Source organism: Coregonus lavaretus (assembly GCF_964263955.1).
Source record: "Coregonus lavaretus genome assembly, chromosome: 11".
Lineage (NCBI taxonomy): Eukaryota > Metazoa > Chordata > Actinopteri > Salmoniformes > Salmonidae > Coregonus > Coregonus lavaretus.
In genome coordinates, this window is record NC_139998.1 from 54,388,022 (window position 1) to 54,413,552 (window position 25,531).

The 25,531-nt window shown below is 43.6% G+C and overlaps 1 protein-coding gene across 1 annotated transcript in view; it reads left to right on the forward strand.

Annotated features, from left to right (window-relative positions):
* Nucleotides 1-18,532, forward strand: part of LOC311137689 (TSC22 domain family protein 2-like) — a 46,192-nt gene extending 27,660 nt beyond the window's left edge. Inside the window, exons 2-3 of the mRNA XM_084172234.1 lie at nt 15,692-15,743; nt 16,084-18,532. Coding sequence (XP_084028360.1) covers nt 15,692-15,743; nt 16,084-16,374 — 343 coding nt within the window. The 3' untranslated portion in view covers nt 16,375-18,532. The remainder of the gene's footprint in view (nt 1-15,691; nt 15,744-16,083) is intronic.
* The last annotated feature ends 6,999 nt before the right edge of the window (nt 18,533-25,531 follow it).

A 25,531-nucleotide genomic window follows, 5' to 3' on the forward strand; every position in this document is an offset into this window, starting at 1 on the left:
AAACTGTGGGTTTGCACATTCGCAGAATTTCTGCACAATCTGTCAGAAACCGTCTCAGGGAAGCTCATCTGCGTGCTCGTTGTCCTCACCAGGGTCTTGAACTGACTGCAGTTTGGCGTTGTAACCCGACGTCAGTTGGAAAATCCTCACCTTCGATGGCCACTTGCACGCTGGAGAAGTGTGCTCTTCAAGGATGAATCCTGGTTTCAACTGTACCGGGCAGACTGCATGTATGGTTTCGTGTGGGCGAGAGGTTTGCTGATATCAATGTTAACAGTAATCCATGCTTTTGGTTTAGTTTCCCTGGCACTGTTTCTAAATGCTAACATTTGAGCATTTATGGCACAAATTCTGTTTAACTCATGGTACCGATATTAGCAATTTTCTCGCATCATGTCCAAGTCATACCAAAGTATCTCAAATGTATTGTGAAGCTCTACAAAGTCACGTATAGATGATTTGAGCATGACGCGTGAAAAATGCTCATATCGGTACCATGACTTGAATGGGATCTGAGCCACTTATGCTAAGACGTTAGCATTCGGAAACCGTGCCATGGAAACTAAACCAAAGCATGGATTGCCGCCATACCTTGTCCATAGACTGCTTACAGAGTAAGGAAACAATGTCATTTTCTAATTTGGGTGACATATCCCTTTTAAGGTGTTGCTCGTACATTGATTATGTTTTCTGTCCCGACAACGACGATGAAATAAGGTTGTTGTTCAGATTTCATTTTCAACCGATACCCCCTCCTCCTTACTACTCCTGAAGTAAATTTGAAGATTGGCCTATTACCCCCCCCCAGAGTATAATTACTAACAGGCCGCAGTGTATTTCCTATAGGGAGGCCTCCCAAACTACAATTAATTTCACTGTCCTTGTCTAAGCATCTTATTAAGGAGCACACGTCAGTACATCATTTTGAGGGGATTACATGGTGCCTCCACTGCAGGCAAAATCTCAAATCTCTTCTCTACGAGGCCTGATGGATATGACACAAGCCAGGCACGCTGATCTTTTGCTTTACGACTTGGGGGAGATTTACCGTTTCATGTCCCCAGGGGGTTAACACTCGCTCCTTGGCAAGCCAGGATTCTCCTCCATTTAACAAGTTATTTTAAAGGACAATGTTAGACTAACATAGCTCCCGGCAGACTTTAGTAGGGTCTAACATGCTTGTGTGTGTGTGTGTGTGTGTGTGTGTGTGTGGAGCAAACTCTCTCGTCACTCACATCCAAAACATCTACAATTCTGTATACCTCTCCCCACTCTTGCCACACACACACACACACACACACACACACACACACACTTGTGCTCATTCCAGCCCGCCTGCCAGGAGGAGGACGTGTGTCTGAAGGAGAACAACCTATAAGCTCACAGCGCAGCATGCATGCTGGGACATCTGCAGACAGAGCAGCTGTGTGTGTGTGTGTGTGTGTACCCGCCCAAGGATTATGCAACAGGACAGTGAACGAGCTGGCCGGCATCAGGTTTCTATTAAGGCCTGTTTACAGGAAAGCCTTGGGAGGGACAATGCTCATAACTTTGATTTTGCATTGGAAAATAGCATGGGCCAGTGATCTGATTATGTACAGGCATGGGGCGTTTGAGGCTTTTTCTCTCTCTGTTTCTTTTTCGTCAACCAATCTCCATTTACAGTAGATTACATCCTAACAATGCAACCTCAGAAAAACGGTTGTTCAGAGGAACCCGTTCATCCAGATCCCACATCCTTCAATTGTCATCTTCCTTGGAATTATGGCATGACTTGAGATCAAGGGACCAGGGTTCCGATCTAGAAGCACGGTTTTGGCTGCTCCTACAGTTATTTTTTTATTTTCTTTGGTACTGCAGTTTAACTAACGCTCGGGCCAGAAAGACAGTTTCCATAGACGGCCACATAGAGAAGTCAGATTTGAACATTCCTAATAGAGTTCTGGGTCAAGCGAGCAGTGTTAAGAAGCAAAATCAGCTGTTTTTAATTGTAATCCAAGAGCACCTGTTTGTTACACATAATATGACCTGGAAGCACCTGTTTGTCACACAAAGCTCTCTCTCCTTACCTTCCTCTTTTTTCTTGATCTCCAGTATTTTCCACAACTAGTCAAATTTCTTCCACACACCTGACTTCCTGTTCCCCTCCTCAGCAACCAGTAAACATTCCCCCGTTTTGAGTTTGTTTTTCACGTCCTTCACGTAATTTTTCTGACGTGTTGCGGTGTTCAGAGTTTGTTATAACCAATTTTAATGATGTGATTATGATAGGCTATAGGTCAGGCCCCATTGGTCACGTGCATGTGATGAAGCCATGTCATGTAAAGAGAGCAAAGGTTGAGAGAATAGGGAATGTTTTTCCTAAACAAATTGAGGATTTCGGAACTTTTCAGTTAGAAATGGCTGTAATTATGTTGCAGCTTCAACTGCGCAATAAACACTGTTGATGTTTTCTGGTGGTCCCTGCAGCAGGGAGTTGAGAAAGACGACGGGTGCTTGTCACACAGGCACAAGCTGTAAAACATTTTTTAGCACAGCACGGCTGAGCCTGGCCCGGCACAGTCAAATACATTTTGAGTGGAGTCATTTGTGTGTCTTAATTATTTCAGAAAACTGTGCACTTAAAACATCAGCCAAGCTCAGTGCATATAGTTGATTTGATTTAAAATACATAGGGTGTGTCTATATATGGAAATATACACGTTTTAAAATGTTGACCAATCGATTGGTCAAAAGAACAGACGACATTAGTCTGGGACAGCCCTTTCCTGTGGCACTCTAGTGTGTGGAGTAGTTTCTGTGCTGTGCTGTCCGGGTGTCAAGTCAGTCTTTTGGCCGACCTCCGCCTCGTGTGTGTGTGTGTGTTCGTTCTCAGGTTCCCAGAATCTGTCCCCCTACTCACATGAAACGGGTATCATAACAAACCCAACCAACCCACCGGCTCAACCCAGTTGCTCATTGCGTTCCCTTCAAATCCAACTAAATCAACTTACAATCAAATAGGGTTGCAAAATTCCCTTTTTTTATTTTTTAGAAACCCCAGTTGAAGGATTCCAGGTTGGAGGATTCCGTCAACTTATTCCCTGTTTATTCCAGAAATCCTCCAACCAGGATTTCTACAAATCCAGAGAATTTTGGGAAAGTTATTGTTACTGTCAAAGTAGAGTGCAAGGGTTAAGTTGATCCCCCAACCCAATGCTGACTATACCTGAGTATGAATATTAGTAGGATCTGACCCCATACCAATTCAAGAGACTCAAAAACAAGCTTGAACCTAATGTATAGAAGCAGGGTTTGAATTGCAGTGGTGCAAAGCGCATCTATAACAGTCTACAGAATCAGGGCACCTAGGGAAGCAGTCAAAATATAACATAGGCATTTCATAAGGAGTAAAAAATTACATTGGTACAGACACACTATTTTCAGGGCAACCCCCCAGAGCCCCTGCAGATCAGTGTGGGCCCTGTATGTTAATGTTCCCCCTGGCTAAATATTAGCCCAATAGACCAGGTTTATACTGGGGTCCTTACTTAGAAGGTCTTCACGCTACAAGAGAGAGGTTTTGAGAAAATACCCTCAGCTAGACCTTTTTACTGTAATGTAAACTTGCAAACTTGTCACATCTTCTACGTGACTTTTTGGAGGCTGCGAGCCTTGCTTGAGATTCACCCCCCCTCCGAGCATCGCTGTGTGAAGAGAAATGTATCGGCCAATGTGTATTGTAGTCACGTGAGCGGTGACGTACGAGGTCTAGGTTCAGAGGTCAAACGGACAGAGAGAAATCCCTATGCTCTGCATGCTGTTTGTACGTATCCGTATATCGATATCGACAACACCAGTAGTGAAATGAGAGTGCACGGACCTGGTACACTGCGGAGACAAAGCTTTTGATCTCCACAATTTGGTCAAGCGATCAGATTCTAGCGAGGTTGTTGCAGTGTTACAGAAACCTACCTTGTTGCTTGGACATGGCCACCATCGTTCGTGGAAGCAGTGCCAGACAAAAATCTAAGACATGAAATATGCGTATCACCGGACCAAAGACGAGAATGGACTGAGTGGTGGTGGTAGTGGCGTAGAGGCCTTTCCGTTCTATAGGGAATTGGACGAATTCCTCGGCACACGACCTGCCTCCGTGTTATTGAGTCCAGGGTAACTGCAGCGGATGAAGAGAAAAATAAAGGCATGTACTTTTTATTTGTAGCTAAGAAAAGACGTCCGGACACTGATATGTCCTAATGTATTACCCAGCCGCCTAGCTAGTTATAAGTTATATGAATCAAAAGTATCACTACTTCACGTTGTTGTCTGCTAGCTGGCTGCTAACAAAACTCACTGTTCATAACGTTAGCGAATGTTGCTAGCCTGTTTGTAAACTTTGCTTATCACTCTCACCCAAATGCTTGTAATGACTACGAGCTAGTTGCCGTATAGTTATTTCACCACTACTTTACATTGTTGACTGCTAGCTGCTTGCTAACAAAAGTCACTGTTGATAACGAATGTATCCTGTTTGGTAACTTAGTTTATCACTCTGTCCCACACAGACTGACGAAAAGCCATTCAGCAACACCAGCCCTGGGCCCAGCAGTAGCTGCTCTAGGATGTAACACTGTACTCCAATTTACAGTCAAATTATTATATAATTTTTAAGTAGGAATGATTTGCATGCCTAACGCAATAGCGTAGTTTTAATTTGAGTTTAAGCGTGTCAGTAGCCCCAGCCCTTGGCCCTTCAGTAGCCCCAACTCTGAGCAGTCTGCCCCTGGTTTCCCTCCCAAGTCTAACCAACTCATATCTTGGCTCGGGGAGCCCTCCTCGGGCCAGCAAAAGATCCCTTGCAGGTGTAGGACAGTATAACATTTTATTGTACTTGATGTTTGGTTGGTGACGCCACATTGACTTATGACAATCCAGCCAGGGAAACAACGGTTATTATTGGCTGTAGTTTCCCACACTGAAGAAAGCGAAAGCTGAAACGTCTGTGCATGTTGTTCTCGTAATACATAAAAAATAAAATATAAAAAATTAAGTAGTAAGCTCTATGCGACATCTTTTAGTGTGGACCCATTTTATTTTTAATTTTTTTACCTATCTGGATCAGCTGGTTTTGCGCACCAAACACACAATGGGTCTCTTTTTGATAACCCTGTATAGACGACACCACAATGCCTTTGAACTTGAAGATTTTGGTTACGTACTTGTTATAGATCTGTCACGGTATATCTGTTCTATGTGCACTATTTCTATGCTTCCCGTTAAGTTTTGTTTTTGCGTCTTTTACTTTATGTTGTGTACACCAGCTTCAAACAGCTCAAAATACAATATCTATGGTTATGGAAAATATATTTCACAGCGGTTTAGACAGTACAATGATTCTCTACACTGTACTTGCTTGTTTTGTCACATAAACTGAAATTAGGCAAACTATTTGAATTTGAGCAACCAGGAAATGGCGACGCGATTTCTGCGTAGTGCATCTTTTTAAACCTTTTTTATATACTTTTTTGATATTACTTTTCTGATTTATAGTGTGTATTTCGCAACAAGTTTATTTTTATTTTTATACATGTTCTTTTAAATTGACCCTTTTACTTTTTACATTAGTTTGGTTTCAGTTTGCTATTACTTTGATTTGCACAATATTATATTTTGCACTGTTTGCAATTTTTTGCACTGAATTGCTTGTTTCACACATTACATTTCTACTCTTTAAATCCATTTTTGGTGAACTGTTTACTTCTATCCGTACTCAGCGGTCTGGTAAACAATGCAACCTCCCGAGTGGCGCAGTGGTCTAAGGCACTGCATCGCAGTGCTAGCTGTGCCACTAGAGATCCTGGTTCGAATCCAGGCTCTGCTGTAGCCGGCCGCAACCGGGAGACCAATGGGGTGGCGCACAATTGGCCCAGCGTCGTCCAGGGTAGGGGAGGGAATGGCCAGCAGGGAGGTAGCTCAGTTGGTAGAGCATGGCGTTTGCAACGGCAGGGTTGTGGGTTCGATTCCCATGGGGGGCCAGTATGGGAAAATAAAAATAGAATAATGTATGCACTAACTGTAAGTCGCTCTGGATAAGAGCGTCTGCTAAATGACGTAAATGTAAGTATTTAGACGTCTGAAGTCCAGCTATACACACTAGCCATCGCAAGAATTTGCATCTGTGAGTTGATGTCCAGTTTTAAACACTAGCCTTTCATTACAAGTACTTGCTAGTCCATCCAGGATTTCGCGGGGTCTTTTTGGTGTTATTTACATGGAAATATGTCCAATTTGGTACGAAAACCGCTGACGAGGGAAAAAGGTTGACGTGTGGCTCGATTGAACCATATTAAGCTTTAAATGTGTGGTGATTGGTTGAAATTGCGAGCCCTCTTTTCTAGTGCAGTGATCATTAAGTATTATGCAATAATATTGCAATGATTTGACTGCTTTATGCAGTAATAGTGCAGTGATAGGTAAAATGTGCCAGCCCTCACATAATATGCGGGGAGTTGTTGATTTTTGCTAAACCTTTTCCGAAAAATCCACATCACTATTGTCGCTCTTCAGCATTAAGAGGTGAGGCGCTGCGCTCTCTACTCAGCCTGGAGTGCCTTTTTTGCCGTTCAGCAAGCGTTCTCTTTATGGTGTCCCTTGCAGCTTTGGGTCTGGCGTCGGACCCAGCTCCCGGATGGTGCACGGGCTGCTGAGCATTGGAAGCTAGTCCCATTCATAGGCCTTGTTGTTCATTTCGTATAGATTGTGAAGGACACAACAGGGTGACACCTTGCTTCTGTGGATGTCCATCCGTTTCAGTAGACACCGCCACCTTTTCCTTCAGTCTGCCGAAGGCACACTCCACAGTCATCCTGGTACTGAGTCTTGTGCCCGGGATAGGACTTCATCAGCCATGGAAGCAGCGGGTATGCTGGATCAACCAGAATACCCAGAGGGACTGGAACGCCGTGAGGGACTGGAACGCCGTGAGGGACTGGAACGCCGTGAGGGACTGGAACGCCGTGAGGGACTGGAACGCCGTGAGGGACTGGAACGCCGTGAGGGACTGGAGCGCCGTGAGGGACTGGAGCGCCGTGAGGGACTGGAACGCCGTGAGGGACTGGAACACCGTGGCTCATTCATGTTCCAGAAAACACAGAAGTTGAGATCTTGACAATGTGTAATCGATTAGGCTAACCGGGAACTGCTATTGACTGTACAGCACTTTTGAGTTAATCTAAGTAAGAGACCTACGTCTGGCAGAAGTGCTCCACTCTCAGCATCTTGAAATGGCTTTGCACTTTAGCATTGTGTACACTCCCTGCCTATCCCACATTGATGTCCATGAACCTGTATTAGAAAGTAATTTTTTTTAAACAGTCACACAGCATTGACATTACATTATAGCTAATAGTTATGAGTTAACATTGATTAAATATCAAGCTCCTTAATAGCAGAGGTGCATAAAGATGGCGGCCCCCATGCACTTACCACAAGTGTCCTCGTTTGCCGTATTGCACATTGCTCTCGTTACTCTTTTTTTGTATCGTAATTGGCACAGTATACATGATGCACATTCTTGCTCCAAGATGGAAAAAAAACCCCCAAAAAGTATATTGGGTTGATTTATTGCCGCATTGAACGATGTCTGCGTCATAGTTTAAAAACTATGAATAGTGCTAAAACGATTACGTCATATCTGGATTCTGCCATCTTTTTGCACGTTTGCCATTGTCCAGTGCTCTTTTGAGTCGCCAAAGGCAGCGTTGTAAGACATTCCATATTTTTTCTGCTATGTACTATTAATGTTGCTTGGCCTTCAACTAACAAGTTTTTACCTTGAGTGGTGGTCGTCGACCCCTTGTTGAATAATCTAATGCCATCCCTTCCGATTGAAGTGGTCTGTGTGACTGTCGAGTGGTGGGCTTATGATGGGTAAATGGCACCTAGACATTGAGGGAATCCAAGATCAAGTTGCCTGAATCCCCTGACTGTGTCCCTCCGTGCATCTCCAGTTATCCATCAACCTGAGCTCAATTGCAAAGCATACATTATATATACAAAAGTATTTGGACACCCCTTCAAATGAGTGGATTTGGCTATTTCAGCCACGCCCGTTGCTGACTGGTGTATAAAATCGAACACACAGCCACACAGCCTCCATAGACAAACATTGGCAGTAGAATGTCCTTACTGACTTTCAACGTGGCACCGTCATAGGATGCCACCTTTGCAACAAGTCAGTTCGTCAAATGTTTGCCCTGCTAGAGCTGCCCCCGGTCAACTGTAAATGCTGTTATTGTGAAGTGGAAACGTCTAGGAGCAACAACGGCTCAGCCGCGAAGTGGTAGGCTACACAAGCTCACAGAACAGGACCGCCGAGTGCTGAAGAGCGTAAAAATCGTCTGTCCTCGCTTGCAACACTCACCGAGTTCCAAACTGCCTCTGAAAGCAACGTCGGCACAAGAACTGTTCGTCGGGAGCTTCATGAAATGGGTTTCCATGGCCGAGCAGCCGCACACAAGCCTAAGATCACCATGCGCATTGCCAAGCGTCGGCTAGAGTGAATCTGGGTTTGGCAGATGCCAGATGAACGCTGCCTGCCCGACTGCATAGTGCCAACTGTAAAGTTTGGTGGAGGAGGAATAATGGTCTGGGGCTGTTTTTCATGGTTCCGGCTAGGCCCCTTAGTTCCAGTGAAGGGAAATCTTAATGCTACAGTATACAATGACATTCCAGACGATTCTGTGCTTCCAAATTTGTGGCAACAGTTTGGGTAAGGCCCTTTCCTGTTTCAGCATAACAATGCCTCCATGCACAAAGCGAGGTCCATACAGAAATTGTTTGTCGAGATCGGTGTCGAAGAACTCGATTGGCCTGCACAGAGCCCTGACCTCAACCCCATCGAACACCTTTGGAATGAATTGGAAAGCAGACTGCGAGCCAGGCCTAATCTCCCAACATCAGTGCCTGACCTCACTAATGCTGTTGTGGCTGAATGGAAGCAAGTCCCCTGCAGCAATGTTCCAACATCTAGTGGAAAGCCTTCCCAGAAGAGTGGAGGCTGTTATAGCAGCAAAGGGGGGGGACCAACTCCATATTAATGCACATGATTTTGGAATTAGATATTCGACGAGCAGGTGCCCACATACTTTTGGTAATGTAGTGTACTTCTTGAAGGGTAGAACAGACGCACCTGTAGCCAGCCACCACACCGCAATAGCAACACGTTTCCTCACTGGTACCGTGACTCTCAAGCGAGTGTCGGTGCGCTCAACAAGTGGCTGCAACTCTATAGTGTTAAAAGTCAGATTTCACCCAGTCCACTTCGGTGAAGTTTCCAACAATGTTTCCCCACCAGTGATTACTGTGTTCCCACGTCCTGTGGCAGTAGCTAATGCTAAAGTTAGCCTTCTCAAAGCTTCTTGTCTTCGGTCTGTTAAAATTGCACGTACCGGTCTCCGTATGGACCATATGTGTCATTGTCACGATGCATTTAAAACCCTACCAAACAGGCATGTCAACATTTATACCAGAAGCAGCACTTGTTCCCTGGAGATTGCCATGTAGAATTGAAGGTTAACAAAATACTAGTGAGTTTATACGCCTTCCAGGTCATGTGGCTGTTCAAGGTGATAAGCGTGCATACGTCACTTCAAGCCCCCCAAACCCTCTCTCGGTACATGACATTCCCATTTCTAATGTCAATTGAAATGTTTATGTACGTATTGTGTAAATTGAAAGTTATTTGCGATGCCTCTGCTTCAACTCTCTTCAATCTGAATAGGCTCTAAATGTTCCCCATGGCTCCCTATCTGATTGAAAAGGTAAACATTAACCCAATAGCCCTCACAGTACCCATAGAGACCCCCCTCTGGGCATGTTTATACTGGGCTCTATACTTTGATAATGGGCACCATTTTAAGACAGTGGAGGAGCAAAGCTGGTTTATAAGCATTTTTTTTTGTCTTTCTTGATGTTTTACATTTACCACGCAGGACCATTATCCCTTTAGTCTTCTGGTCTTGGGTGAACAACTGCCAAGACATGAATGGTCTATTTAACATAACGTACCTGATCAACTGGGCTTCTGTTCTGTTTGACCCAGTTCATAATCAACTGAAGTCGTTTGTTGACTTTGATTTAGATGAGGATCGTGGCTGATAACTCTGCTGACATAATCTGGTTTAGGTGAGATAATGGCTGATAACTCTGCTGACATCATCTGGTTTAGGTGAGATAATGGCTGATAACTCTGCTGACATCATCTGGTTTAGGTGAGATAATGGCTGATAACTCTGCTGACATCATCTGGTTTAGGTGAGATAATGGCTGATAACTCTGCTGACATCATCTGGTTTAGGTGAGATAATGGCTGATAACTCTGCTGACATCATCTGGTTTAGGTGAGATAATGGCTGATAACTCTCCTGACATCTGGTTTAGGTGAGGATAATGGCTGATAACTCTCCTGACATCTGGTTTAGGTGAGATAATGGCTGATAACTCTCCTGACATCTGGTTTAGGTGAGATAATTGCTGATAACTCTCCTGACATCTGGTTTAGGTGAGATAATTGCTGATAACTCTCCTGACATCTGGTTTAGGTGAGATAATTGCTGATAACTCTGCTAACATCATCTGGTTTAGGTGAGATAATGGCTGATAACTCTGCTGACATCTGGTTTAGGTGAGATAATGGCTGATAACTCTGCTGACATCATCTGGTTTAGGTGAGATAATGGCTGATAACTCTGCTGACATCATCTGGTTTAGGTGAGATAATGGCTGATAACTCTGCTGACATCATCTGGTTTAGGTGAGATAATGGCTGATAACTCTGCTGACATCATCTGGTTTAGGTGAGATAATGGCTGATAACTCTCCTGACATCTGGTTTAGGTGAGGATAATTGCTGATAACTCTCCTGACATCTGGTTTAGGTGAGGATAATGGCTGATAACTCTGCTGACATCTGGTTCAGCTCTATTCTCTCACTTGTTGTGCCTTGTATCGTAGTTGCAACGCGATCACTTCAGTATTCAGTGTTTGTCCCTCATCCCCAGGACATTGGATGATGCCTTTAATACCGTCCACTGGGTGCAACTTAACCGTAAAAAATGTTATGCTTCACCGTGAAGTGCTTTTCTGTTTTAACAACTTTACTTTTACTTCACCTATAGATGTTTATCCCCCTGGACAAACGTTGAATACTGAAGTGAGATCTTGTTGCTTGTTGAGCTGACCATGTCAAACCACACTGCTGTTTCATCCAAGGCAATGGTGTTATTCTTTTGTCTTCTGTTGCGCAATCTTTACATTACTCACTTTGAAGTTCACTCGTAAACAATTCATTTTAGACCCGGTGTTTATTTGAAACGGGCGTTTATTTGCTGAAACGTGTGGCAGCTATTAAAAGGGACAGGCGGCTATTTGAGACCCCCCCCCCCCCGCGCGCCTCTCTCCATAGTTTGAGATCCATTGGCTGAGGGGTTGAAGTATGATTTGTACAGCTGCTGCCTCCTGGTGGGGTGTTTTGTATGGGTTTGCAGGGCGAAGTGTGCCTGTGCATCTGTCCCCTGATGAAGAACGAATTAGATTTTTCATCTCTGAAAGCACGTGTTCTCTATGTTTTTGTGTCCCTGGTATCCGGTCAGCACCCCTGACCCGAATGTGGGGTGTTTTGGTTCTGCCGGTGTCCCGTCGGGAGTGAGGTGACTTGGATGTTTGGGTTTGCGTCGCGGGGGCGTTGTGTTGGGGGTCTGGGGGCGACTGGAATGCCTGGTGTTGTGTTCTCTCTTATATAAACGGCCCATAGGTCCCCTCCGTCAACAAAATGTACAGGCCACCTTGTTTTCCTTTAGATTTGGCTGCCAGTGTCTGTCCTCCTTTTAACCCCTCCCTGCCATCATCCTTCCCCGGCTCTTATTGGTCAGTGACACAGCAGAACATTGCCGACTGCTGGCTCTGTGTTTTGTAATGGATAAACACATTCCGTACTCCGTCGTTGGGCATTCTGTCACCTCCTTTGTCCTGGATGTGTTAATTGGTCGGTTCAAAGGGGAAAGAATGTGCTGTTCTCTCCTTGTTTATCGGATTTCAATCAACTCCGGTCACTTAATTTAGCTGTCTGGCATGTTATCGTGGACCTGTTGGCATCGCATTCCCCTCAGTCCCTGGCCTGTGTAGCTGTAGTATGCATAGCCACTATAACAACATTTTGAAAGTAGGTAATCACAGCAGGAATAATGGCTCCCCAATTGTCCACTGTTGAGTAGAGACGCTGGAAAAGGTCAAGGGTCAAACGATCCATAGTTTTCAAAAAAATTCCATCTATTGATACCCGCTTTTGATAGTTTGATGTTTGCGTTTTGAAACTCTGCCACAGAATACTGCACAGTAAGGACCTTGGTGACATGAGGAAAGTTAAGTTGGATATTTTATTTGTTTAATTCAGGGCTTCCCAAACTGTTCCCATTTTTATATTTTAAAAAATATGTGACCCCCACCATGTAAAAAAAGAAAAAAGTTAAGTAATCAACTGTCAAAGTTTACTTTTTTAATTTGGGCTATGACAGTCTATTACAAATCAGTCTGACAGTATTTTAATCTGAAGACGGTATGGTTTTGGGGGGGGGGGGGGTTTAAGTTAAGTTTAGACAAAGGTAATTATCAGGCCCACACAACCTGAAAATAGTATCACCCTGAAATACCATATCGATATTCAATAACCAAAGTTATTCAAAAGTAAGTGCCATAATTTGGGCTTGATAGAAATCAAAGAATAATTAAACGTGTGCAGACTTGAGAGATGTATGAGTAAACTTAGATTGATAAAGGTGTGGTTTACACATGCAGGGTGGTACATTACATTTGGCAGCAGCGAATTTTAAAGGAAATATGATTATATAAGCCTGTCACTAAGTAGACAAATTAGAATGTAGAGCCCACCAAACTCCTCCCCTAACATTCTCCCAAGCAAGTCCACGTGACGTGAAAGGCTTTTAAAGACTGGATACACGCACTCCCATCAAAACACTGATACCTACGAGTCAGAGAGATACCGTGGGCTCTTCTTTTTACTTTTCTGAGAGTTGTGTGTTTTGGGAACTTTTGGGAGTCATGCGCTGCGAAATGAGCTACAGTCTTCACTGCTCGCCAGGATCCTCACCCACACATTCAGGACGTGTGGTTACTTACAGAGCACGATGCAGGTAATAGTCTTGAGTATTTGGACATGCTGTATTCCCTCATCATCCTGTAGCTGTCTTTTGCTACTGTATGAAGACGCATCATCAATGCAGGATTTATATCAATGTTATTTATTTTTTGGTGGTATTTTATCAACTTGCTTGTGCTCTTGCTCTATATCCATTATCAGTTAGAAGAACATAGTGTGCCAGTGTCCCATTGAGAATATCTCCACGGTATTGTTACCAATTGTATCAACTTTGTAGCCGCAGTGATTTAAGCGCTTTGGCTACTTTGTAGAATCAGTAACTTCAACGTGGTGTTTTGACTGGGCAGTTGTGACTGTCTCTCTCTGTACGTCGCCTTGTTGAGCTGCAAGTCATGTAGCCTACATAGTGTTGGTGGTACAGTGCGCCCTCTCTGCACGTCCACTCATCGCCTTGCTGAGCTGCAGCGAGGCACGTAGCCTACATAGTTGTGGGGGTACAATGGGCGTCGACGATTGATCGATGCTTTGTGTTTACATTGAATGGAGGAGCCTACGACATTTATGGAATACTCAGGACCTAATTGAAAATGATCTTATCAACTGTTTTGCGAATTGTAAGTTAAATTGCGCGCCAGCATAATTTTAGGCAACAGCTGAGTGATATTCCCACACAGACACACTCTCTACCTTACATTTACATTTAAGTCATTTAGCAGACGCTCTTATCCAGAGCGACTTACAGTTAGTGCATACATTTTCATACTGGCCCCCCGTGGGAAACGAACCCACAACCCTGGCGTTGCAAGCGCCATGCTCTACCAACTGTGCTACAGGGGACTCTCACACAAGCGTTTACCACCTGTAGACACTATCACACGCCGACGATGCGCTCTAAGTCCGAATTGTAAAGGGACATTTGATACATATGTACATTGATCAGCAAATTAATGTTCTGTATCCTGTTCATGTTTGAAGTAAAGCGAGGAACTTCCACTGTCTTTGGAGCAGAACAGCATGGGCCGTATAGTTTCACTTAACCCGGGAAAATGGAGGAAGAATACAATTTAATGTATTCTGTATGATCAGTAAAAGATTAAATCACACAATTACAGACCTGGACAGTGTGTTGTCTTGCCAGTGCACCTTCTAGCGGCGTGTTGCGCGCAAGCCCCTTTGTTCAGCCGGAGCTTTGCGGGGCGGTGTGGTCAGTGCACGAGAGGCATCGACCGCGCGTTGGTAAAGGGATAAAAAAACACATTTTGGGCATTAAATTGCGATTTGTGAGATTATTTAATGTCAACGAGACGTTGGGGTCTGATCGAGGTGAGTATAATGTATTTTCTATAAGGGTAATGCGCTAAACAGAGCAAGGGAGGAGAGCTGATGGGAACCACCATAAAAGGGTACACCATATGCTGTGTATTCGACTGTAGGCTACGTGTCGCCTAGACAACAAAATATTGCAACAAATACTATCCTCAAACCGATGTCGACAAAGCGTGCCAAAACATGATCTCTCTCTCTCTCTGTCTCTATAGTATTACATCTGACATGAGTAATAATTATTTAGAGGATGGTGTTTTGAATATTTCTTTCCTCGTTTTTCCATGTGTGGTTGTGAGCAATGCGCAGCTTTTACTCATGCATCAAAATGAGATGCTCCTTTTGTGAGATTATCCCATTTTACATATGATCTGCATAATAAACGGTAATAATATTGTTTTCAAATAATAATGGGATCGGTTATTGGTCCGTTCTGTTTTGTATGGCATGTTATTCTGTCGCTGGAATGCAGTGACCACGCATTTTATCTTCCACAGTATAACAATTTTATGCGAATTTGCTTATTCCCTTGTCCTTTAGGTTTTGTTTGCACTTGATTAGATATCATATTGGAGTAAATGTGCAGCTGAAATGCGTCGTGTGCGGCTCACGTTGGCTCTGGGCCTATTGAAAGTGCACTGTATCATGAAACGATGACTTTCCACACAATGGAGCTCCCAGGGGGTGGAAGGCATTTTGCATGAACCCCTTTCACCACTGGATTCTGTGCTATAAACCTAATCCCCAAAACATCTGTGCTGCTTAAACCCCCTTTTAAATGTTAAACTAGCCTAAATCCCAAATGCATTTAGGCTTTTTTTTTTTTTAACAGTATTAAGAGGCAGGCAGCATTCTTCTACATGCTGGAAAAGCAGACTGTCAAATGTGGTGTTACACAGGATTGTGCATAAGTCCCTGCATTCTGCTGAATGGGCGAACAGATGACTTTTGCTAAGTTCTTCTATAATATTGAATACACTGTACCGTCCTAATGATGATTGGTGCCTACCTTGGAAAATAAGTTCAGTTCTGCTCCAAAGTAAAGGGGATATGACGTCATGCTTAGGCTTGACTGGTGGCAGTCATCATGGAAAACAGAAACATACATTGGAATGTGTAATAGAGGTTTGATGATTCTCTTCAATTCGGGGGGCCTTTTCCTCATTCCTTCGGTGTATTAACATTATTTTCTCTCTGACTCTTTCTCCACAGTTCTTCTGGAGCCAGTGTTGTAGCCATCGATAACAAGATCGAGCAAGCAATGGTGAGTGTATCTCTGGTTCTACATTTTCTACCCTTTAGCTAGGCTCTACTAACATATTGAAAAGTTGAAGTACATGATTTTGACCTGAAGTCAGTGTTAAAGCCTATGAGTAACATATGACATGGTAGTATTGCTGTCTTGCTAGCCCTCTGACATAACCCCTCACATCTCTGTAGTGTGCAGTGTTATATGGCCCTGAGTTGTTGTACTAACGCACGCCTCTCTCTCTCTCTCTCTCTCTCTCTCTCTCTCTCTCTCTCTCTCTCTCTCTCTCTCTCTCTCTCTCTCTCTCTCTCTCTCTCTCTCTCTCTCTCTCTCTCTCTCTCTCTCTCTCTCTCAGGACCTAGTGAAGAGCCACCTGATGTATGCGGTGAGGGAGGAGGTGGAGGTGCTGAAGGAGCAGATCAAGGAGCTGTATGAGAGGAACTCTCAGCTGGAGCGGGAGAACGCTGTGCTCAAGTCCCTGGCCAACACTGACCAGCTCACCCAGCTGTCGTCCACCCAAATCAGCCCGGCCGGCAGCATCTCCCCGCCTCAGCAGCTACCCCCCACCAATAACACCAAACCCCACTTGGAGGGTGCAGCTCAGGCTCTCAGCCTGCCCCAGCAGCCCAACGTCACCTCGGCATGATCCCCTGCCTCCGTAACACACCTCCCCGAAATACGCGATGAGGAGACCCCAACTAACCAACCATAACATAATCAACACTTGATTATGTTTTTTTTGAGAAGCAAAAACAAGCAAAATCGACCTTTGTTTGCCGCCATTGTCTTTGAGTGGCGTTAAGAGCCATGCTGCAGTGTGCTGCTGCTTCCCCTGTATTAGACAATCATCATCCCGTGAAAGCGTTCTTTTGGCCGGGCGTCCCCGCGTTAAGTCGAAAGGGAGCTGGCCAATGGAGGAGTACGGTGCAGGCTGCGCCCCACGCAGGGGAGAGAAGTGATGGGCCGCATGGTGGCAGGATATCTGGTGGTGGTCCAAAGGGCCCAAAAACTATGGGCTGTTGGTGGCGAGTGGAAAAGAGCAGGGGAATGAGAGAAACAAAGAGACTGAGGTGGAGAAGAGGATTCACCCCACCATAGGAGGAATGGGTCTCTCACGGTGAGAAGAGGATTCACCCCACCATAGGAGGAATGGGTCTCTCACGGTGAGAAGAGGATTCACCCCACCATAGGAGGAAGGGGTCTCTCACGGTGAGAAGAGGATTCACCCCACCATAGGAGGAATGGGTCTCTCACGGTGAGAAGAGGATTCACCCCACCATAGGAGGAATGGGTCTCTCACGGTGAGAAGAGGATTCACCCCACCATAGGAGGAATGGGTCTCTCACGGTGAGAAGAGCGAGCGAGACTAGTTTTCCCAGAGCCACCACACTTTGACCCAAGTAAAAAAAAAAAAATACCTTCATTAGTTCAGTTTTACTGTTTGCATTTATTTATTCCGGGGCTGCTATTTTCATAATGTAAATGAACAATGTCACAGAAATACTTATATTATAAAAAAAACAAAAACAAGTTTCTGGTATGTTAGATTATCGGTCAGGCATTCAGTTGGTAGTCTAATGCAAAAAGTAGTTCCGTATAGGCAATAGCACCGCTAACACTAAAAGGCAGTTCGTTTAAATGAGATGAAATCCAGGTTGAATGTACATTTTGTAGAGTGTGTAAAGTATTGAGAGCATAGAGGGTTTGTACAGGTGAAAACCAGTTCTTCAAATATATATTCTTCAATGAATTTTCGGTGGTTATATTTTGATGAAGAACACTGTTCATTTCCTTTGCTATAGTTTCTTTTTTGAAAAAAATGTAAAAATTGCCATACTTCCCCAACCTTTTAGAAAATTATATTGCGCATATTTAATTTCTGAGCTGGGGGTAAAAAAAAAAAAAAAAGCTGTGAAATTGTTCAACTTACTTTTGTAACCAAAGACACAAAGCTGTGTAATTCCTATATTTTTATTTTTATTTTTTAATGCACACTTCTATGTATTTTTTTTATTTTTTATTTTTTACTTCCTCCTTCACATCAAATGTTTTTTTTGGGATGCTGTTTAGCATGTTCTGCATGATCTATAATCAAACCACTTTCTTACCTCATGTTTTTATCCAACACTCTTAATGTAACATGTAGTTAGTAATTCAGTCTGAACGATGGGTAAAGGAGCGATCTGAGAGAGTGAGGGGAAAGAGACAGAATGAGGGATTAAGAGGAAGGGAGAGTCCGACGCTCACATTAGCAGAAAATGAAGTTTGACCCATCTTTTTGTTCATGTAAACAGTGTTTTCTTTAAAATGTCATATGCAGACAAAGTTTTGTTACATTTTAATGTATTTGATGAATGCAAACATTTACATTCTGATTGTAGTGTTCCAATCCGTACTTCAATAAAAAAACGTTCAAACTTAACGGAAAACTTTGTACACATTTCACAACTCTAGCTTGAACCCAGTAAATTCTTGTATGAGCGTATTATGGTATGTCCTATCTGTGTTAGATGTATTTTGTGCCTCCTGCACCATCGCCGGTTGTCGGCGACCTGGTTTATTCTTTGTGGCTTATAATTGTACAATCGGTCATCTTTAGCGGGATGAATTTAGATTTCACCTTCAGTTGGGTTTTTTATTTTTTTGTTTGAAGGAGATGCTGTGCACATGCCAGGTGTACTGTATGAACGTGATTATCACTGAGCCTTGGAGAAAATATCTTAACAATGCCCTTGTAATGTGCTGTTCTGACGGTTTCAGTTTTCAGTAAAAAAAATAAATTACTGTTTTATTAAGAATGTCAATGTCTCGCCCAGTGCAGTTTTTGTGTTTGTGTGTCACCTTACAATGAATGACTAATGATCAGCCTAAACTGACTGAGCTGGTTCGAGCTAAAAGCTGAATAGGAAATTGCCCAGAGGGTTAATGCCTGCTTCCAATGTACACTACATGACCAAAAGTATGTGGACACCTGCTCGTCGAACATCTCATTCCAAAATCATAGGCAACGATATGGAGTTGGTCCCCCCTTTGCTACTATAACAGCGACCACTCTTCTGGGAAGGCTTTCCACTAGATGTTGGAACATTGCTGCGGGGACTTGCTTCCATTCAGCCACAAGAGCATTAGTGAGGTCGGGCACTGATGTTGGGCGATTAGGCCTGGCTCATAGTCGGCGTTCCAGTTCATCCCAAAGGTGTTCGATGGGGTTGAGGTCAGGGCTCTGCAGGCCAGTCAAGTTCTTCCACACCGATCTCGACAAACCATTTCTGCATGGACCTCGCTTTGTGCACGGGGTTATTGTCATAATGAAACAGGAAAGGGCCTTCCCCAAACTGTTGCCACAAAGCTGGAAGCACAGAATAATCTAAAATGTCATTGGATGCTGTAGCATTAAGATTTCCCTTCACTGGAATTAAAGGGCCTAGCCCGAACCATGAAAAACAGACACAGACCATTATTCCTCCTCCACCAAACTTTACAGTTGGCACTATGCATTCGGGCAGGTAGCGTTCTGGCATCCGCCAAACCAAGATTCGTCCGTCGGACTGCCAGATAGTGAAGCGTGATTCCTCTGCTCCAGAGTCCAATGGCAGCGAGCTTTACATCACTCCAGCCAACGCTTGGCATTGCTCATTGTGATCTTAGGCTTATGTGTGGCTGCTCGGCCATGGAACCCATTTCATGAAGCTCCCGACGAACAGTTATTGTGCTGCCGTTGCTTCCAGAGGCAGTTTGGAACTCGGGTAGTGAGTGTTGCAACCGAGGACAGACGATTTTTATGCGCTTCAGCACTCGGCGGACCATTTCTTTTAGTTTGTGTGGCCTACCATTTCGCGGTTGAGCCGTTGTTGCTCCTAGACGTTTCCACTTCACAATAACAGCACTTACAGTTGACCGGGGCAGCTCTAGCAGGGCAGAAATGTGATGAACTGATTTGTTGGAAAGGTGGGATCCTATGACAGTGTCACGTTGAAAGTCACTGAGCTCTTCAGTAAGGCCGTTCTACTGCCAATGTTTGTCTATGGAGATTGCATGGCAGTGTGCTCGATTCTATACACCTGTCAGCAACGGGCGTGGCTTAAATAGGCAAATCCACTAATTTGAAGGGGTGTCCACATACTTTGTTATATATAGTATATCTTCCCAGAGGGCTAATACCTGATTTGCCCCATTTAAAATTTTCTCAACTTTTGCATATTTGTGATACTGAATGTTATCAGATCTTCAACCAAAACCTAATATTAGATAAAGGGAACATATGTGAACAAATAACACAACAATTACATATTTATTTCATTTATTTCATAAACAAAGTTATGCAACACCCAATTCCCCTGTGTGAAAAAGTATTTGTCCCCTTACACTCAATAACTGGGTTGTGCCACCTTTAGCTGCAATGACTCCAACCAAATGCTTCCTGTAGTTGTTGATCAGTCTCTCACGTCGCTGTGGAGGAATTTTGGCCCACTCTTCCATGCAGAACTGCTTTAACTCAGTGACGTGTGGTTTTTCAAGCAAGAACTGCTCGTTTCAAGTCCTGCCACAACATCTCAATTGGGATTAGGTCTGGACTTTGACTAGGCCATTCCAAAATGTCCAATTTGTTGCTTTTTAGCAATATTCATGTAGACTTGATTGTGTGTTTTGGATCATTGTCTTACTGCATGACCCAGCTGCGCTTCAGCTTCAGCTCACAGACGGATGGTCTGACATTCTCCTGTAGAATTCTCTGATACAGAGCAGAATTCATGGTTCCTTCAATTAAGGCAAGTCGTCCAGGTCCTGAGGCAGCAAAGCATCCCCAAGCCATCACACCACCACCACCATGCTTGACCTTTGGTATGATGTTCTTACTGTGGAATGCAGAGTTTGGTTTTCGCCAGGCATTGCTGGAACCATGTCGTCCAAAAAGTTATACTTTTGAATCATCTGTACATAGAACGTTCTTCCAAGATTCTTGATGATCATCCAGGTGCTTTTTGGCAAACTTGAGTCAACTTTTTGGACGAAATGGGTTTCATTATGCCTGGCGAAAACCAAACACTGCATTCCACAGTAAGAACATCACTGAATGGGCGTGATGAGTTATTATAGCTAGCTGGTATTTCCTTAGTATTTCCTAAGAAATTCTGTGGTAATGTGTACCTAACTGTATCATACGTACTTCAAAGATTTCAACATGGTATTTCCTGGTACCAAATGGTAGCCTACAACCAAGTTAGATATTTGCCTACAGTGTGTTGCTTGTTTCAATGCATCCCAAAGAAACTAAACTCCCAACGTTTAGGTAGTAACAATGTAATGACCATTGTACTCTGGGATTTCTAAATAAATGCCAGTTAAATCAGAAGCTCTCACGGACAATACTGATTCTATTCTACTCAACCATCGTCGAGTCCATCTTCACCTCCTCGATCACTGTGTGATTCGGGAATGCGTCTGCCCGGTCCAAGGGCAAACTGCAACGGATTGTCCGTTCTACTTAGAGGGTCATCGGCTGCCATCTGCCATCCATCGAGGTCCTGTATGACTCCAGGGCAAGGAAGCGTGCAGGAAAGATCATCACCGACCCCTTTCACCCCCGGACACCCTATCTTCCAAAGACTCTGGCAAACGGACAGTTCAGGTCAATCACGACCAAAACCTCCCGCCACCTGAACAGCTTCAGTCCCCCGCGCCGTGGCTCTCACCAACTGGCCACCTGGTCCAGGATGATCTTCTAATTCATGGTCTATGCATCCTGAACTATCATCCTAGAACTGCATGTTACTCTTTGCACATACTCCTATACACCTGACTCTACATATACAGTGTCTTCAGAAAGTATTGACACCTATTGACTTCACATTTGGTTTTGTTACATCCTGAACCAATGCCCCATAATGAGAAAGTGAAAACATGTTTTTAGAAATTCTAGCAAATGTATTAAAAATAAACACAGAAATATCGAATTTACATAAGTATTCACACCCGTGAATCAATACTTTGTAGAAGCACCTTTGGCGTCGATCACAGCTTTGAGTCATCTTGGGTAGGTACAGTGGCTTGCGAAAGTATTCACCCCCCTTGGCCTTACAACCTGGAATTAAAATGGATTTTTTGGGGGTTTGTATCATTTGATTTACACAACATGCCTACCACTTTGAAGATGCAAAATATTTTTTGTGTGAAACAAACAAGAAATAAGACAAAAAAACAGAAAACTTGAGCGTGCATAACTATTTACCCCCCCAAAGTCAATACTTTGTAGAGCCACCTTTTGCAGCAATTACAGCTGCAAGTCTCTTGGGGTATGTCTCTATAAGCTTGGCACATCTAGCCACTGGGATTTTTTCACATTCTTCAAGGGAAAACTTTTCCAGCTCCTTCAAGTTGGATGGGTTCCACTGGTGTACAGCAATCTTTAAGTCATACCACAGATTCTCAATTGGACTGAGGTCTGAGCTTTGACTAGGCCATTCCAAGACATTTAAATATTTCCCCTTAAACCACTCGAGTGTTGCTTTAGCAGTATGCTAAGTGTCATTGTCCTGCTGGAAGGTGAACCTCCATCCCAGTCTCAAATCTCTGGAAGACTTAAACAGGTTTCCCTCAAGAATTTCCCTGTATTTAGCGCCATCCATCATTCCTTCAATTCTGACCAGTTTCCCAGTCCCTGCCGATGAAAAACATCCCCACAATGGTGTTCTCGGGGTGATGAGAGGTGTTGGGTTTGCGCCAGACATAGCGTTTTCCTTGATGGCCAAAAAGCTCAATTTTAGTCTCATCTGACCAGACTACCTTCTTCCATATGTTTGGGGAAACTCCCACATGCCTTTTGGCGAACACCAAACACGTGTTTGCTTATTTTTTTCTTTAAGCAATGGCTTTTTTTCTAGCCACTCTTCCGTAAAGCCCAGCTTTGTGGAGTGTACGGCTTAAAGTGGTCCTATGGACAGATACTCCAATCTCCGCTGTGGAGCTTTGCAGCTCCTTCAGGGTTATCTTTGGTCTCTTTGTTGCCTCACTGATTAATGCCCTCCTTGCCTGGTCCGTGAGTTTTGGTGGGCGGCCCTCTCTTGGCAGGTTTGTTGTGGTGCCATATTATTTCAATTTTTTAATAATGGATTTAATGGTGCTCCGTCGGATGTTCAAAGTTTTCGATATTTTTTTATAACCCAACCCAGATCTGTACTTCTCCACAACTTTGTCCCTGACCAGTTTGGAGAGCTCCTTGGTCTTCATGGTGCCGCTTGCTTGGTGGTGCCCCTTGCTTAGTGGTGTTGCAGACTCTGGGGCCTTTCAGAAAAGGTGTATATATACTGAGATCATGTGACAGATCATGTGACACTTAGATTGCACACAGGTGGACTTTATTTAACTAATTATGTTACTTCTGAATGTAATTGGTTGCACCAGATCTTATTTAGGGGTTTCATAGCAAAGGGGGTGAATACATATGCATGCACCGTTTTTCCATTATTTATTTTGTAGAATTTTTTGAAACAATTTATTTTTTTCATTTCACTTCACCAATTTGGATTATTTTGTGTATGTCCATTACATGAAATCCAAATAAAAATCCATTTAAATTACAGGTTGTAATGCAACAAAATAGGAAAAACGCCAAGGGGGATGAATAATTTTGCAAGGCACTGTATGCCTGTATCAGGTTTTCACATCTGGATTTGGGGATTTTCTCCCATTCTTCTTTGCAGATTTTCTCAAGCTCTATTAAGTAAGATTGGGAGCGGCGGTGAACAGCAATCTTCAAGTCTTTCCACAGTTTTTCAATGTGTTTCAAGTCTGGACTTTGGCTGGGCCACTCAAAGACTTTCACATTCTTGTTCTGAAGCGTTGCTTTGGCTGTATGCTTGGGGTCATTGTCCTGTTGGAATGTAAAGGTAGTTTGCACTCTGAAGCAGGTTCTCATCAAGGATTTGCCTGTATTTGGCTCCATTCATTGTTCCCTCTATCCTTACCAGTCTCCCAGTGCCTGCCGCCGAAAAGCATCCCCGTAGCATGATGCTGCCACCACCATGCTTCATGGTAGGGATGGTGTTTTCTGGTTTTCTCCAGACATAGCGCTTTGCATTCAGGCCAAAGAGTTACATTTTTGTCTCATCAGACCACTGCATCTTTTGCCTCATGCTCTCAGTCTTTCACGTGCCTTTTTGAAAACTCCAGGCTTGCTGTCATGTGCCTTTTTCTCAGGAGTGGCTTCCATCTGATTGGTGAAGTGCTGTAGAGACTGTTATCCTTCTGGCAGGTTCTCCCATCTCAGCCAAGGAATTCTGTAGTTCTGTCAGAGTGGTCATTGGGTTCTTGGTCACCTCCCTGACCAAGGTCCTTCTTGCCAGGTTGCTCAGTTTAGTCGGACGGCAGTCTGGGTAGTTTAATATTTTTTCAATTTCCCAATGATGGACACCACTGTGCTCTTGGAAACTTTCAACACCCTAGAAATTGTTTTATACCCTTCCCCAGATACATGCCTCATCACAATTGTCACGCCCTGGCTCTGGGGACACTTGTATGTTGAGCCAGGGTGTGAGTTTCATTTGTATTCTATGTGTTCCATTTCTATGTTGGCCAGTGTGGTTCTCAATCAGAGGCAACGAGTGTCAGCTGTGGCTGGTTGTCTCTGATTGGGAACCACATTTAAACAAGCTGTTTGCCCACAGTGGTTGTGGGATCTTGTTTCGAGTTGGTTTGTGTTAGACCGTGAACTGTCACGTTATCGATTTGTTTATTTTGTCGTATATCGCTAAATAAAGAGTATGTTTGCCTGCAACGCTGCGCCTTGGTCCTCCTCTCTTACCGACGATCGTGACAACAATTCTATCTCGGAGATCTATGGTCTGTTCCTTGAACTTCATGGTATAGTTTCTGTTCTGACATGCACTGTCAACTGTGGGACCTTATATAGACAGGTGTGTTTCTTTCTAAATCATGTCCAAACAATTGAATTGGCCACATGTGGACTCCAATCAAGTTGTAGTGACATCTCAAGGATGATCAACTGAAATTGGATGCACCTGAGGACAATTTGGAGTGTCGTAGCAAAGGGGAGTGAATACTTCTAGTATGTAAATGAGATATTTCTGTATTTCATTTTCAATACATTTGCTAAAATGTCTAAAAACATGTTTTCACTTTGTTATTATGGGGTATTGTGTGTAGATGGGTGAGAATATATATATATTTTTTATTCCTTTTGAATTCAGGCTGTAATACAACAAAATGTGGAATAAGTCAAGGGGTATGAATACATTCTGAAGGCACTGTATATTTCCCCCATTGCACATCATCCTGTTAAATTGTTGTTATTTACAGTTGAAGTCGGAAGTTTACATACATTTAGGTTGGAGTCATTAAAACTAGTTTTTCAACCACTCCACAAATTTCTTGTTAACAAACTATAGTTTTGCCAAGTCGGTTAGGACATCTACTTTGTGCATGACACAAGTAACTAAGTTGACTGTGCCTTTAAACAGCTTGGAAAATTCCAGAAAATGATGTCATGGGTTTAGAAGCTTCTGATAGGCTAATTGACATCATTTGAGTCAATTGGAGGTGTACCTGTGGATGTATTTCAAGGCCTACCTTCAAACTCAGTGCCTCTTTGCTTGACATCATGGGAAAATCAAAAGAAATCAGCCAAGACCTCAGAAAAAATATTGTAGACCTCCACGTCTGGTTCATCCTTGGGAGCAATTTCCAAACGCCTGAAGATACCACGTTCATCTGTGCAAACAATAGTACGCAAGTATAAACACCATGGGACCACGCAGCCGTAATACCGCTCAGGAAGGAGACGCGTT